At 43.1% G+C, this 15601-nt stretch overlaps 1 protein-coding gene across 4 annotated transcripts in view; it reads right to left on the reverse strand.

Annotated features, from left to right (window-relative positions):
• Nucleotides 1–1420: 1420 nt before the first annotated feature.
• The window catches only part of ZDHHC3 (zDHHC palmitoyltransferase 3), a 95060-nt gene continuing 80879 nt past the window's right edge, over nt 1421–15601 (reverse strand). For 2 of the 4 annotated variants that reach the window (XM_085631540.1, XM_085631542.1), the window contains exon 7: nt 1421–6004. In XM_085631540.1, coding sequence (XP_085487666.1) covers nt 5846–6004 — 159 coding nt within the window. In that variant the 3' untranslated portion in view covers nt 1421–5845. The remainder of the gene's footprint in view (nt 6005–15601) is intronic. The other 2 variants (XM_085631539.1, XM_085631541.1) reach the window with 1 other exon arrangement.

Here is a 15601-nt window from a genome sequence, read left to right on the forward strand (position 1 = left end):
TGACCTGCCTTTTGGAGACCTTGGTAAGAGGCTCGATGGAAGTGAAGTCCAGAACTTTCTAAAAATGCACTCCTTGCATACTGAAGTCCACATTTGGGAATGTTTTTGTGCCTCAATGGACGGTGCAAAGGGAGCACTCCTCGCAGAATCATTTCCCTGAAGTGAAGTATCCTTGATTGAAGATTTGATAAGGAAATACAGGAGATGTGTTTCCCTGACTTTCAGAATCTTTCTAGATAATTTGAGGCAGACTTTAAAATACCGGGAATTATGGTTATGGTGAAGGCACTAACATCACACTTTACAAGAACAATTCACAAATATCTTGCTGACACGTGGCGCAAGGTCTAAACAAGGCTATCATTGAAGATGAAGTCATGCCCAGAAACACCTCTCTCAAGCTGAAAAAGGCATTTGATGGGTTGTAAAAGAAACCTAGAAAAAAAGATGAAGAAATATATCTGTAAAAAACTGTTTAACTCAAAAAACATAGCAGAGCTATACATGGACTCCATTAATACATGACATGTGGTAGAACATGAAATGTGGTGGTCTCTAGGGGAAGTAGAGTACAGAACACATTGGCCTAATTGGCTGGAGTTTCGATGCTTTTTAAGTAATGCGAGTTCCATAATGGGGCTTGGCAAACACAAATTATGAATTCCAAAGCAAGACCAGGACAGAATGAAGGGGAGTTCTTAGCCCATTTTCAGTACTATAATTACTACAAATACTTCAACAAGAGCAAAATGACTCTCTCTGGTATCTCAAGATTTAAAGTATTGACCCTTCACTATATTACAAATATCTATGTAGAGATTTTGAGCATGAAGCTCATCATTATATTCACGATACCCACTTTTCCTTATTGGAATCTGCTTTGGAGAGAATCCACTACTATTCCAGCACAGAAGCGCTGCTGGAATTTTCTGACAAACAGGTTTCGAGCACGGTCAAAAGAGGAACATGAGGAAAGCGCAAAATAAATAAAATTTGAAAGAACAACCTTTTGCAACAGCTTCAAGTAGAAAAAACGGTTTCAAACTATAAGAAAAAAATCGTTTTTTAAAGAATGACAAAAGAGCATTAAAACCATGAAAATAAAATCATGAAAAATGCTGCTGGGCAAAAAACTGGAACTGGCAGTATTGGATCGGGGAAAAGGGAACAGCACTGATCACAATGTGCTCATCAACCCAGTACTTGATTAAAGATGTCCAGCTGATTTTTATTCCTGACAGAAACATCCCTCTTTTTCTATTGCTGAAAACCTTTTCATTCACTTCGCATCCATGCTGAATTAACCTTAAATTCCATTGATGGGGAATTCTGCTTCTTCATTAGCATGCTCAGGGGTTCAGTGTGACCTTCTGTATTGCGGCTGGCATAATCTTGGATAAAGTACTCTATATTGCTTGGACAGGCTTATAAAAAGGAAAACTATGTCCATCATGATTTATTTGGATACTAAAATCCATAAATTCAAACATCAGTACAAAACATCATTCACTAATATAAGTTAAAAAAGTAAGAAAAAAGATGCATGCTTAATTCGGCATACAATCACTTTAAACAGGCTTATTGTGTTTTGTTTGTGAAAGCCTTATATTTCAAACAATACTTCCTTGGGACCTTTGAATAAATTCCAACACAGGAGCAAAAACAAGTTACAAGCCCACACAGATTTTAAAGGATCATTTAAAAAAAAAAAGTTTTCAAACCAAGGGAGGGTAAAATAAGATAAATTGTTTTAGGCGCATAAATCCCTTTATCCCAATGTTTCTCAGTTTACCTATTACGGAAATCAGATGATCCACTAGGGCTACCAATTCCATGCTCTAATGGAAGCTTACTAATTAGGACTGGGCAAGGAATAGCAAAAATATGTTGAAAATTCATTTAAAGGGACTGACTAGTCAGTTTCTTCAATATAGGCAATAAGCCCTCTTCCCAATCACTCTACACTTACACTGCGCTACCCACAGGACAACAGCTGCGCATACATGTTTAATTAAACTATATCAGATAGAACAAGAACCTACATTTAGAATACTTTCAAACAGCTTTAATAGCAGTGTCTTATTTGCCTAATTTATTAAAAAACCTTAAATGGCTGAAAAGCTAAGTTATCGACATTTGTACTATTGACTAAGTCAGCGTTGAGCATTTTGCTTACCAAGTCACCTTGCTTTTATCAAGATGCGATTCGTTCTGCTAACTGTTTAAACTGCATGTCACTATGGTGATCTTGCCATGTATATGGTCTATCATTTGATAGAGCAGCACATGTAACGTTCTGTTTGGCCGTGTACTTTGAAGGATGCAATTAACAAGAAAACCGAGATTTCTAAATGCAGTCCAGAATTAAGTTAACAGTGCTAGTTATGTGCACCACTGTTGGCCCATCCACTTTCCTAATGATTCAATATATTGTTTACTTAGATAGTTCCACCACAACACAGTCAAAAAGGAAAGTGTCCATAAGTTTGACATCTGATCAATGGCATTGAGCTCTAATTCTACCCTCAGAGGAATTTCACGAGTAGAACACTGACATTTTAGCAGTAGTTTTAGGTAGTTGTTTGATGCACAAACTAGCAGGAGCGTGGCTGCACAGAAAGCTCTGATGTGTGTGAAAACTAAAAGAAATGTACAGTTCAGGGCCCAAAAATTAAATGTTGGGTCATCTAGTGGATGGCTTTCCCAAAAATGAACGGGGAAAATGAGGCCAAAGCGAAATTTATTGGCTAAGTAACTCTACTTGTTTCAGGACTTGCTGATGATTCTAACAAGCATGGTCATACATTGTCTATAGCCACATTGAGTTACAGAATGGGATATTGTGAATTATAGATTTTTCATGGTGTCACTCATTGCGCAGCCCAGCTGCAAAATGTAGTGCAATGATGCAGGTAACATTCACTGAATAAACGCTCCACAATAGTAAGAAGTGGAAGACTTATCTCATTGATAATGACTTAGGTTCGAGGCCCAACAAGCTGCAAAACAGCCACCCATGCAACAGCATTTTGAAGGATTTATCTATCATTGGATGTAAGAAGAAAACACCAGCCTCTAGAAAATGGTAGTTCAACAATTGCACATGGAAGCAGGAGTCAGATATGCAGGATATTCACATGTGATAAGTTAACAGGCAACTAATCAAAACAGGAATCGGTTACATATCCAGTGGCAATCCAGAAAAGGTGGAGGGTTCCTGTTCTTGCTAATTTTGGATAACCCTGCTCTAAAAGGATATCTCACTCTGTATTACACAATACCCTCTTGAAGAGTTGTGGAAGTAGGTAGATCAGAAATGTTGCAGAGTGGGAGGTCTATATAAAGACTAAGAACTAACGGGTTTTAACGATTATAGCAACACTCGGGGTCTGACATGGGGCAGTTCCTAATGTCTTCTAATACAGATGTGATTACCAACTAATGCCAACAGAAATCGGCATTATAACCAGTGGAGGAAGGACTTATGAATGTAAGACAATGTAGTATCTGGAATGGAAATGGGTGTATGCCAGGTGTCATGAAGAAATGTGTTTCAAAATGCTGGGGAGGGCTTGATGAACAGGTTAAATTGAAATATTTAATGTTACAGTCTAGCACAGAACATATATTATATAATCCCTGACTAGTCCAATCAGAGCTGGATGATCCTTACTCCCGGATGTAATCTTTCGTATGCATGCTACAAGATTGCTGTACAATTGTGTGCGCACAGTATGGAAATTACTTCCAAGATCAGTCTGTTAAGCAAAAAGGGAAAATCAACTGCCAAGTGGGTTGCTTTGGGTTTGGTTCTTTTTAAACTTCCAATTGTCTGTCACAAGTCTGGACGAATCCCATGTTTAGGACAATAAAAAAGGCAAAAGGGAGTTCCCCGGAGATCTCTAGTTTGGTACTCATTTACTCTGCAATTCCTGGCACAAACTACTGTATATTGCCTGGTCCTTCAAAGCTTGCATTACCTCTGCAGTATCCTCACCACCCAGGTGCAGCTCATGGAGATGCAATTCCTTTGTTTAGTCAACAGTCCATGACTCCCCGCCCCCATCCCTTTGGCCTCTTTCTCCACCCCACATGGCGCAGAAACTCTTAACTACCTTTAACCTACCTTGAGGTTCTTGCAGACAACGTCCTCTAACTGAGCACACATGCTCTGTGGTTTTCAAAACAGGAGTGGATCGTTGAAGTGGCGCCTTCTTTTGTCCACAGTTCTTGAACCACTATTCAAGAAACAGATCCCTGTATTCCAATCATTGAGTGAACCAGAGACCTGCAGCTAAAATGTCTGCCTCATCACTGCACCTTGAAATCTCCTCTGCACAATATGTTACAGTCAGTACTGCGTATTCACATTAAAAAAAACTCTACTTCATAGTGGACATTGTGCTCCTGCTCCACAAGATCTGCGTGAACCTTTCAGTCACGGGAGGAGTCTTTCCCTATATCAAGTAGCCCCATGTTCAGTTGCTCCATGCTCTGCAACTGAGGTACAGTGTACCGAGCTAGGATTGGCATCTGCATTGAGAGTGACATACTTTCTGTTGCGGATATCACAAACAGTAGTAAACAATCAGTGATCATTAGGCTATTCCTGTCAACAACGTGACATAAAGCCAACGCTTGGTGTAAACCTAGCTCTGAAGCAACGGAGCACTATACACACCATGTAGGGACTGTGAAAATACACTTTACACACATTTAGGCACAGGGAGATTGTGATTTTCCCAGAATCGCATGATTTTGGGTCTACCACCGAGGCCAGGGAAGCGAACTTGGGTCCTCACGTTCCAAAGGCTCCAGTCAGGCGCTAGGCCACATCTCCACAGCACCAGTGCATGTTCATTAGTTCTCAGAAATACTCTAATTCTGACCTCTGTAATGCTGTACTAAATTTAATGGCTATAAAGTTTCCAGGTGTCGTGCATGGCTAACAGAGCTGTTAAATCAACTTTGTGTAAGGTAGTAAATCATTTTGTGCAATAAGCATAGTGTTTTCATTCTTTTATCAGTACACTGCAGTTGTATAAGATGATATGCTTTATTGCATCTGCCTTCCATTTGTTTCATAATTATTATTTATTTTTTTAAAGACACCTGCTGGATTGGTTGACAAACCAACGAACAGGACTGAATTACTCAATACATGAAGATCCTTTACATGCTACAATATTTCTTTTAGAGGTGGGCACATTTCAGCCTGACTGTATGCCTTTTCTGAATGCACAACCAAACTGTGCATTTTATTCCTGAATGGTCCAAAGCATTCTGATTTATTACTAAACCTTTGAAGTACTACGGCACATATGAAATGGTATACACATGGGTGAAGAGTGTGTTCATGGATCACACTGGCATTGTTATTTTTATTAATGGTTGAATGGAATGCATGGTTCTTTGAATTTCTTTCAAATTCGATTAAAATATATATTTTTAAATAACCTTTTTCCCCCCTCTGTCCCAGTATTACTGCTAACGTTAAGGCGATACAATTAAAATATTGACCATTGTTGATTAGGTCTGAGTCAACTTTCACATTACTGCCAGTTAGGCAGTGAGTACATTGCAAAGGCTGTAGAAATAACAAGAGCATTGCCCTTACTAATTTGCCCTTAATAGTATGATTGCCATATTGGAAAAGCAGAGAAAACCAAATGCTGTAAACCAACTGATTAAAAAAAAGACAATATTTGGCTGTAGGAGCATTTCAGTGACAAGTGAATGGGTCTAGCTTTTCATTTCTTTACACATTCATGAAAATTAGTAAAATATTAACGCTGCAACATGTTTTTTTATTGATTCAAGCTGCAGGCTGTTGGTCTTGGATTCCTCAGACCACATACTGGTACTGGTCGGTCTTTCCTTGTTCTGGTGTAACAAATGGACTGAGCCATGATATAGAAAACGGGTGACCAAATACTGCTTTCAGGTTCATCCATTTTGTTTTTTTAGCCCATCTTCTCTCTTCTTTTTTTAATTGTTCTATTCCCTGAAATAAAAAAAAAAATACACTTTAAGCCAAGCATGTTTTAGCCGCTTCACGGAAGAAAAATGAGATGATTTTTTTACGGCAAACCGGTTGTGCCTCAATGGGTAGAAAACCGATGCATGATACAAGCCTTGGTACAGTAAATCGTGGGTAAAAGTCCGATCTCGTTTTTCGTAACAAACATTTCCGGGAGCCTGAAGAAGGCAGAGACTGCTTTCAGAGTATTGAGAATGTTTATTTTTGCCTAGCAGTTTATGATGGAAGTAAATAAGAAACTAATGGCAAAATCGTTTTATTTGGTTCTCTTCCAGAACCACAAATGTATACAAATGCATGCGACAATAGACCAAATAAACCAACGCCATAAATAATGCAACAATTACATCTACAGGTGACCAATCCCAATTTAAGTTGAAAGTACTCAACAGAGCAATGGGAAAAGTGTCAAGACCCTCACGGTGTGGAGGTCGGAGAGGAAGCGGGGGTTAGGCTGGCTCCAGTGGGAAGGACGAGCAACAGGGATCCAGAACCTGAAAGGGCAGGGGGAGGGGGGCGTGGGGCGTGAGAGGCAACCTGGATAGGAGAAGGAGGGAGCAGCGAACGTGGATATTAAAAAAAAAAAACCTTGTATGTATTTCTTTACATCGCAATATTGAGACTTCTTTTGATTGCCATTACACTGCTCTCCTGAACAACAAGTGTAATCAGGAGAGGCTGAGCAGGAAGGGTACTACACCTGGGAGCCATCCAAGTCTGTTCTACGTCCTACCCTACACCAAGTCCTATACTTGCATTCTATTACTAGACAAAATCTTCAGGTTTTTCAGTAGAGACCTGCTGGGCCCTCTTCCTGAAAGCTCTCTTTTGGGACACAAGAGCAAGGAGAAGTGGGAAAAGTAACTATTTACTTTGTGAAAGAAATGAAGAAAACAAAGCGAAGAAGATTCAAACATGCTGCTAGTTTGCAAAGAATCAGATAGCCAGTTGTCAACTGAAATAAACCAGCAATTCTTTGAATGAAGACACAGAAGTAAACTGATCACTCAGTAATGCAAGTAATATGTGGATTGCTGTAGGAAGGGCTGAGAACCTGCCTTGAGTGGTGGAATGAACCCGAGAATAGGCTACAGAGTTTGGCTTTGCCATTATGAGTGCAGCCTTCAAATACTGTTGGCCACAGTTTCCTGTGCCTTCTTAGGGTGATAGAAGCATCTGCCTAAGGAAGAGGTCTGCGCTGGATAGAACTATTAACCTGAAATGATCCACTGCATCAGCTTCTAGGTGAGGAAAAGTAACCGTAGCCAGGTTTAAGTCTTGGACAAGTAAATTCCTGATGACTGCCACAGATGCTCAAAGAACACAACCTCTTATCTGACCTATCGTATTTTAACTGTGGTAAAGGCTCACAAAGAAGACATTTTTCCCCATGGGCAAACAGTTCTTCACAAGCAATCTAAAAAAAATTGAATTTATATTTTTTTGAATTCACAAGTTATTTTACAGAACAAAATTATCTTTTTTTCCATTATGTATATATAAGCATAGAAACACTAAAAAACATCAATTAGACATAGCACAATGATTTAGAACATCAATGAAAAAAGCATTTGAGAAAAACATTAAAAAACACGAACTCCCCTAGACAAGACCATCGTCTTCGCATTCATAACTTTCATTCTCATCAATCATACTCTCAAACATACCATTCAAAAGCAAAAAAGAAACTATAAAATACACATCACAATGGGATCCAATCTGCTGTAGATATCTGACAGGTAATGATATCAGAATTTAATAGAGATTAGTTCAATTATTTTCCCTCGTTGTTTCTACTATATTATTTCTTCATACGTCTCTGTGAAGTATTCCCAGATGCGTAATCAATGGTCTACGTACGTTTTAGTGATTACTTAATTTATATCACCTTATTCAGGACCAAAAAGTCATTTTCTTAACTCTGTATTGTGAGGTAGGGGTTCAATGAGTTGTTACGCGTAGAAAGAAATCCTTTTCACACACAGTGGTGGCTGTCAAATTGGAATCAGCAAAGCAATGTGATTGTCAAATAACAATGCGTCTCCATATAATCTGTGTCTTTGCACTAGGAAGTTTTTGCAAAATCAAACTGGAAAAATACACGTTTCTTTCAATGTTTTGCCTCAACAGGATCTGTATACGCTTGTTACGATATTTTCTATTCTGGTAGAATCCCGAGCATCCAACTGTGTTTGCTCCTATAGGAGAGAGCTCTCTGGAAATCCTACACAAAGAGACGTATGAAGAAATAATATAGAAGAAACGACGAGGGAAAATAATTGAACTAATCTCTATTAAATTCTGATAGCATTACCTGTCAGATATCTACAGCAGATTGGATCCCATTGTGATGTGTATTTTATAGTTTCTTTTGTGCTTTTGTATGGTATGTTTGTGAGTATGATTGATGAGAATGAAAGTTATGAATGCGGCGATGGTCTTGTCTAGGGGAGTTCGTTTTTTGAATGTTTTTCTCAAATGCTTTTTTCATTGATGTTCTAAATCATTGTGCTAGATCTAATTGATGTTTTTTAGTGTTTCTATGCTTATATATACATAATAACAGAAAAAAGATAATTTTGTTATGTAAAATAACTTGTGAATTCAAAAAAAAAAAAATTCAATTTTTTTTTTGATTGCATGTGAAGAACTGTTTGCCCATGGGGAAAATGTCTTCTTCGTGAGCCTTTACCACAGTTAAAATACGATAGGTCAGATAAGAGGTTTTGTTCTTTGATTGTTTTCCTTCCCCCTCCACTTGGACCTTAAATTAAATTGGGGGTTACCTTCTTCTTACTGTACGACTGCCACAGATGCTGCCTTACCGCTTTTGGGGAGTGCTTGGACAACAGTTGCACCTTGCCTCCTTTAAGAGCATAGCAACGAGTGGTAGATGTTGGACCTGGCCCTTTTTGCAGGGATATCCCAAAGCTTTAAGCCTTCCTCCTGTATTTTTCCCGACCTGTTTTTGTGGCTTTAGGGCTCTGGGCACTTCACCACTACTGATGAGCGCTAAAGTGCATGTGTTATCTCCTTTAAACTTAGTATGATTTCTACACCAGTTTGGCATATTTAATTCACCTGAAAGTCCCTTTTACAGTGGCATCCTATATACCCAGGGCCTGTAAATTAAATGCTACTTGTGGGCCTGCAGTGCTGATTGCACCACCCACTGAAGTAGCCTTTCAAACCGGTCTCAGGCCTCTGCCACAGCACAGCCTGCGTAAGCATTTTACTGCCACAGTGACTTGGCATTTAAAGTTACTTGCGTGAAACTCCCCATTTTCTACATATAGGTCACAGCTAAGGTAGGCCCTAGGTAGCCCTATAGGCAGGGTGCAGTGTAGGTCAAAGTTAGGACATGTACCTTTGTTGTGTGGTATGTCCTGGTAGTGACAAACAGCCTATTTGGTTTCTCACTGCTGGGAGTGCTGCTCCTCTCATAGGTTTGCATTGGGAATTCTGTGATTTCTGATCTGAAAGGAGTAGCATTTTCATCTTTGGTATGTTTGGAATAGAGGTGATAAATCCTGCTAATTGGTGAAGGTGGATTTTTCACTACTATTTTAGAATTGCCACTTTTAGAAGGTGGACATTCTATGTGCTCAAGACTCTTTGTGCTTTGCAGCCTGACCCCAATCCACATCTGGTTTAGACTGACAGGAGTGGTTTGTGCATTCCCTTTAGACAGTCACAAAGTGAGCGGAGGTGTGCCTTGCATATCCTGATGGAGCATCACCAGGCTGATGAGCCTTTCTGAGCTAGAGTGGTGGGAGGAGTTGCCACTGACACCTAAATATGTCCTCTCACAATGCTGTCTCCACCCCCTGTAATGTGTATAGAGCCAGGGCTGGGACTGAATGGGGATGTGGTGCACAACTGAAGTTTGTTTGAAGTTAACTACACATCAAAGACATTTTGAGTACAAGTACAGGGGCTCTGACCCCATGTCTTTAGACACTGTGTGGACATATAACCAGATGCTGCTGGCTCTACGTTCTGCACCAGAGGACTGCTGTGTTGCCAGGAGGAACCACCATTTTGGGACTACTTACTCTGTTGGGATAACCTGCTGCCTGCTAGGTTGCTGAAGAGACGGCCACTCTGCCCAGTGACTCTTTGTGCTGGCCTGGCAGCCTACTGCCCCGGAGTGCTTCCCAGAGTTTTCCAGGGGCTGGCTGTCTGTTCCCCCCCCCCCTCCCCCCCCCCACACACCTCTGCTCGTTTGGAAGTCTAGGGTTTATATAAAGCCAGAGAGATTCCCCCCTTCTGGTTTGAATCTTGTTCAAAACTAGCGCATGGGGAGCTTTTTTTGCTTTTATCTACTTGCGCATGGTGAGCGCCTCGTTATTCATGGCTCGTGATCAGCGTGCATGAGGCAGTTGTGATGTCACTAGTGCGCGCTGTTCCTGAAAGGCTAAACAGGAGTTGCAGCACCAAATAGGGATGTCTGCCAATCCCCCGAATGTTGGGAGGATCCCTGAAGGATGGACGCGTTTCCCTTTTGGTCTCTCCAAGGACTGGCATGCCCCTCTCCATTGTCGAGCCCATGCTGCCCAGGTCGAGCTTGAAGAGCCCGTAGTAGAACTTCCGCCACAATCCAGAGTGAAGAGCTGCCCAGGAGTGAGACCACTGCAGCTGTAGTTCACCTATGGACCCCCCGGGCCGCTGAGACTGCCTCGAACTAACCAAGGGCAGCTCACTCAGGTCTGCTGCTTATCCCGCTGTGTCAGCCAGCCAGGAAGGCACTGTGGAGGCGCATAGAAGAGGCACCGCTGCACTCCTTTGTGGGTGGCCTGCCTTACACAGAGCTAATTTCTTGAGGTTGAAAGCAGCTTCACTGTGGGACGCGGGCAGCTGCTTTTAAGCCTTCTGACCGTGGGGGAGCGGTGGACCAGCAAGGCCTCTCCACTTAATTTTACAGTGTGCCCCCCGCCCATTCTTGTGAGACACATACCTTATGGACACTTGTTCTTCGTTAGAGGTATTTATTGGGTCACTGGTGTGTGTGAGTGTTGCGCAAATGCTTGCCCCTGGGATAAGCCTGGCTACTCTGCCAAGCTACCAAGGGGCTGAGCACGGGTTATCTTGGGTGTGTAACTTCCATACCTAGACTAGTGTGGTGGGTTCTGCATTGCTTAGGTGCATACCCTAGCCAACCAGAAACCCAATTTCTAACAGAATAGAAGTAGCATCTGCCAGTGGTGGACTTAGCACTAGGCTGGCATTGTCACGTACAAAAGTCACAGTAGGTTAGTAGCAATGCAGATCCATGGTTAGAGCAATTTAAAAGCACACAGGATGCAGTTTCTCTTTAGACACTGACGCATGTGCACATGGATAAACATAGGGGATGGTAACCTTCTTATTCAAATGGCATTCCAAAAGTACCTTTGTGAGGACGGTGGGGTGACTTCTCAGGACTGCCCTGTTTGCTTAGCAACCAAGAAAGCAGTCTTCAATGAGAGGAGCTTCAGCTCACCTGGGCCCACCCACTCATGTTTATGCATTAGTCTAACAAACATGAACACTATCTATTCCAACATTAAGTCACCCACCTTCCTCTATGGACTCAGGCCCCCTACCCAATCTGGTGGTGAACTATTTATCTGTAATTCAAGCAAATGGCAAACAGTCTAACTAGGAGAGCTTCTCACCTTTAAGATGAAAATTAGAGCTTTCTGGGGAAGCTTCTCACCAATGTGAGAGTTGTAGGGAAGTGCCTTTTTTGACATGGACACCTCCACTTTTTGCCTGGTACATGATGTGATTCCGACTGAAAGCGCACTGGGTTCCTGCTAAGCAGGTCCCCGGTGCCAGAGCTCTTTTCTATAACTGCACCATTGTTCCCCCAATTGGCAAAACCGTTAGCACCCTCTGTAAATCCCTAGTAAATGGAACCCCGGAACCCAGGGCCTGAGGTACTAAAGGGGTCCGTAAGGGCTGCAGCACACATTATGCCACCCTAAAGGACCCCTCACAAAGCACATGCACAACTGCCACCGCAGGCTGCATGTCTTGGTGCAGATAAAAGTGAAAACACAACATGTCACCCATCCCTGTGTAATATGCCCCCTGCCACTGCATATGATATTTGTAAGTCACCCCTACAGTAGGCCCGATAGCCCAAAGGCAGAGTGCTTAATATTATATGTGATGGCATACCTGCATGAGAAGATATGCCCCTGTGCTGGTCAGTTTGATTACTGGCAGAGCAAGTGAACAAGGAAGCCATTTTAAAACATGTGCTGGGCACTGGTTAAAACGAGTTCCCCAGCTACATTATGGCTTTACTGAAAATAGGGATGTTGGCTATCAAACATGTTGTATTGATGAACCCACACGGATTACAGTGTTGGATATATCAATACCTGCACCCAGCTGGCACCTCAGAGGTGCCCTCTGAAGCTGTACCAACTGCTGGTGGGCTGGCTGACTGACTTGTTTAAGCCAGCCTGACACCAGAAACGAATTCCTGACTCCCCTCTTCTAATCTAACCCCCCTCCCCAGAGTGAGGGCCATTACACTCAGGAGGCCAGAATCAAGGCCAGCTCTGGCAGGCGAAGTCTTCCACCCCCTCACACGGGATGACCTGCAGATTAGCCTGCCAAGGCAAGGGAGCTTCAAAGCAGCCCCTCCACCTTTGCTATGCAACTGTGGCTTCTCTCATAGGAGAAGATGTCAACCCCCGGTCTTGCTCCACTATTGTCGAGAGAACAAGCGGGAAAATTAGTTGGATTAGGAGGGGTGCCCACATTCAGCCAGCACCACCCTAGGGTTGAGCAGGTGATGTGGACTCCTCTCTTCAGAGTCCTCCATCTTGTCATGGAGAGAATTAACCAACCAGGATCAGGATTATGACCACTTCCCAACTGAAGTGTGTAGTCACCCTTGAGGTTAGTAGCCCATTGGCTACTACCTTGCATTCCCTCTAGTGCCCCTAAATTCAGTATTTAGGGGAGCTCCTGGCACCAGAGAAGCAGATCCTGACTACCTAAAAAAAGAAAGGACATTGAAGAGCCGCAAAAGCAGAGAAGACTGAAGAGAGCACTTGACTTGCCCCCAGCCCCGCCGGCCTATCTGCAGCCCTCGTCCAAAACTGACCCAAAGCAGACTTGTGCAGCTATTGACTCCATAAACTTGGAAGGACTGCCTGCCTTCGAAAAAGACTCAAGACCTCCCGTGAACAGCAGACCTGTTCTGAAGAAACTCCAAAGAAAGGACTCTGGAATGCCAAAACCAGACACCTGAAGCAACCACTACACCCCTCACCTCTAGCCCGAGTTGAAGTGGGCTAACAGTGCTAGCAATGTTCCCCAGCTCTCCAAAGCTCGGATCCATCGTGCAGACCCATCCTGGACTCCCCAACGTCGCCTGCAGCCTCTGCACACATGCACCCTCTACAGCGACTGCTCCAGTAAGGAAAAACCCAACGCCTAAAGACACCTTTGCATCTATCACCCGTGGGCTTTGGAGAAGAGGTCCAAAAGGTTTCTCCCCCGTCCCCAAGCAAGTCTTGAGCCCAATCACTTGTTCAGCCCGACTGGAGAGTAGCCAGCAGAAAGCCCACACTGTAGGGTTGAGATCAGGAACTAGGACCAGAAGGCAAAAGGGGTTTCCTGCCAAACGATAAGGGCTAGTGCTCACTATCCCAAGGATGGAATAAAGGGAAAAAAACAGGGACGTATCAGACTTGTTGCTAACTGGTCCCAATCTTTCAACAGTTCAAACTGCAGAGAGCACATTTGCAGTTTGGCACAGGCAACACCACACTATGAAGGATGCCTGTAGTTCCTGTAAAGAATAGGCCAGCTTGTTTTGCTGTTGAGGAAGCAGTCCACCATCGGGCTGATTGAAGTTACCCTCTCAGAAGGACGGAATGAATTCACATGCTGGAGTACAGACCTGTCCTGATGAACCGAATCTTCTTAGAAGGCACCAAGAAGTAACAGAAGTAGTATTCCTTCACCCCTTTCTGGGGGGTCAGTTAAGATTCAACGCTGAACTTTATGGCCTCTTGTAGAAACTGTTGGGATGTTGACTGAGACACAGATGGTGGCAGCTGTGGGAGCTGTAAAGCAGAGCATGTTTCCCACACTAAGAAAATCCTCTTATTGAGACTATTGATGGTAGTAAAGAATAAGCGCTTCCACCACACTGGAGTGGTGAGGACTGCCTACGACGGCCCTCAGTTAAAGACAGATTCCTCATGAAGGTCATTATTCTCTGCTGAGGCTAGGGAACAGGCTTGCCCTTTCCACTAAAGCGACTTACCATGGACTGCTTGTTCATACCCAAGAAAGAGGAGACTCCTGTCAGAGGTTCAGCAGAAAATGTCCTTCACAAAGTGGAAGATTATAGGTAGTCTTGATAGCAACACTTGTAATGTGCGCTGTGAGCATGCAGAGTTGTATGATTGCAAAGTCTTGTCAGTTGCTATATATTACCCATCAAATAGTAGGTTTGAGCCTCTGACCAAATATTCACAGATGTACAGCACAATTGTCAACCTTGAGCAATATGGAGCTCATGGTCATGGCAGTGGTGATGAGAACGTCCAGGACATCACCAGTTTCTGCTAAGCATTCTCCTTGCACAAGTCAAACATACACCTATACTCTTTCTCGGTACACTCTGGGAGCAAGGATATCTACACGATCAAACGTGTGACATGAACAGCTAATAGATGGAAGTGGGGGAACTGGCATTTTCGAAAAAGGCTAGGACAGGTTTCAAGATATGAGGGGTTGTCACCAGCCCATAGAGGTCTTCATTTTCCGGCAAAGATGCCGGCCCTCAAATCATTGTTCTTCCAAAGACTCCAGACTGGTTACTGGTTGCATGCAGGTTATGGTCTCTTGCACCACTGTCTGGGTCAGTGTTCAGATCCACCAAAGGTGGCCTACGCGACACATCCATAGCATCACGGCGTGATACCGGTGAGCTAGGTGGAGTGGCTGGGTGCGGATCTGGGTCCGAAAGTGGTATCAGACTCAACGGCATATGTAGAGACAGACTGACTGGAGTTGGAGACTGGGCTTGGGATCTGCACCAGGGTCAGTGTGAGCTGTACTGCACTGTGTTTGATGGGAATAGCACTAGAGCTGGCAGGACCTACAGTGGAATTTGATGGTGTTTGAGCAGCATCTTTGGCTTCCTGATACCCGCTGAGCATTAAAAACAAAGAATACAGAAAAGATAACGTCTAAGCTCAGGATGGATGTAAACCTCCACTTGGATCAGGAGGAAGTTGGGAAGGATCTCACAAATTTTGATACAGCTAATTAAGGCCAGATGGATCAGATAGGTTTGACCCGACTGCCAAGGAATCCTCTTTCCTTTAAAGACAGGAAATCCAGGGCTGACAGACTCCTAAGAGTTTTGAGCCAGTGTATGCCCCATGGAGACGGGTGGCAACAATTGCTTCCGTAATATTTAGCTTGACAAGTACAATAGCATGGTTGTGTATTCTTGAGCTCAGTGTAACCCCAGTATTGTTGTGACCTAGTGGGGACCTAGAGTGCAGAACCTGGGCAAGTGCTGCAAACATTGACTGACAT

This window comes from Triturus cristatus, chromosome 10 (assembly GCF_964204655.1).
Source record: "Triturus cristatus chromosome 10, aTriCri1.1, whole genome shotgun sequence".
Classification (NCBI taxonomy): domain Eukaryota; kingdom Metazoa; phylum Chordata; class Amphibia; order Caudata; family Salamandridae; genus Triturus; species Triturus cristatus.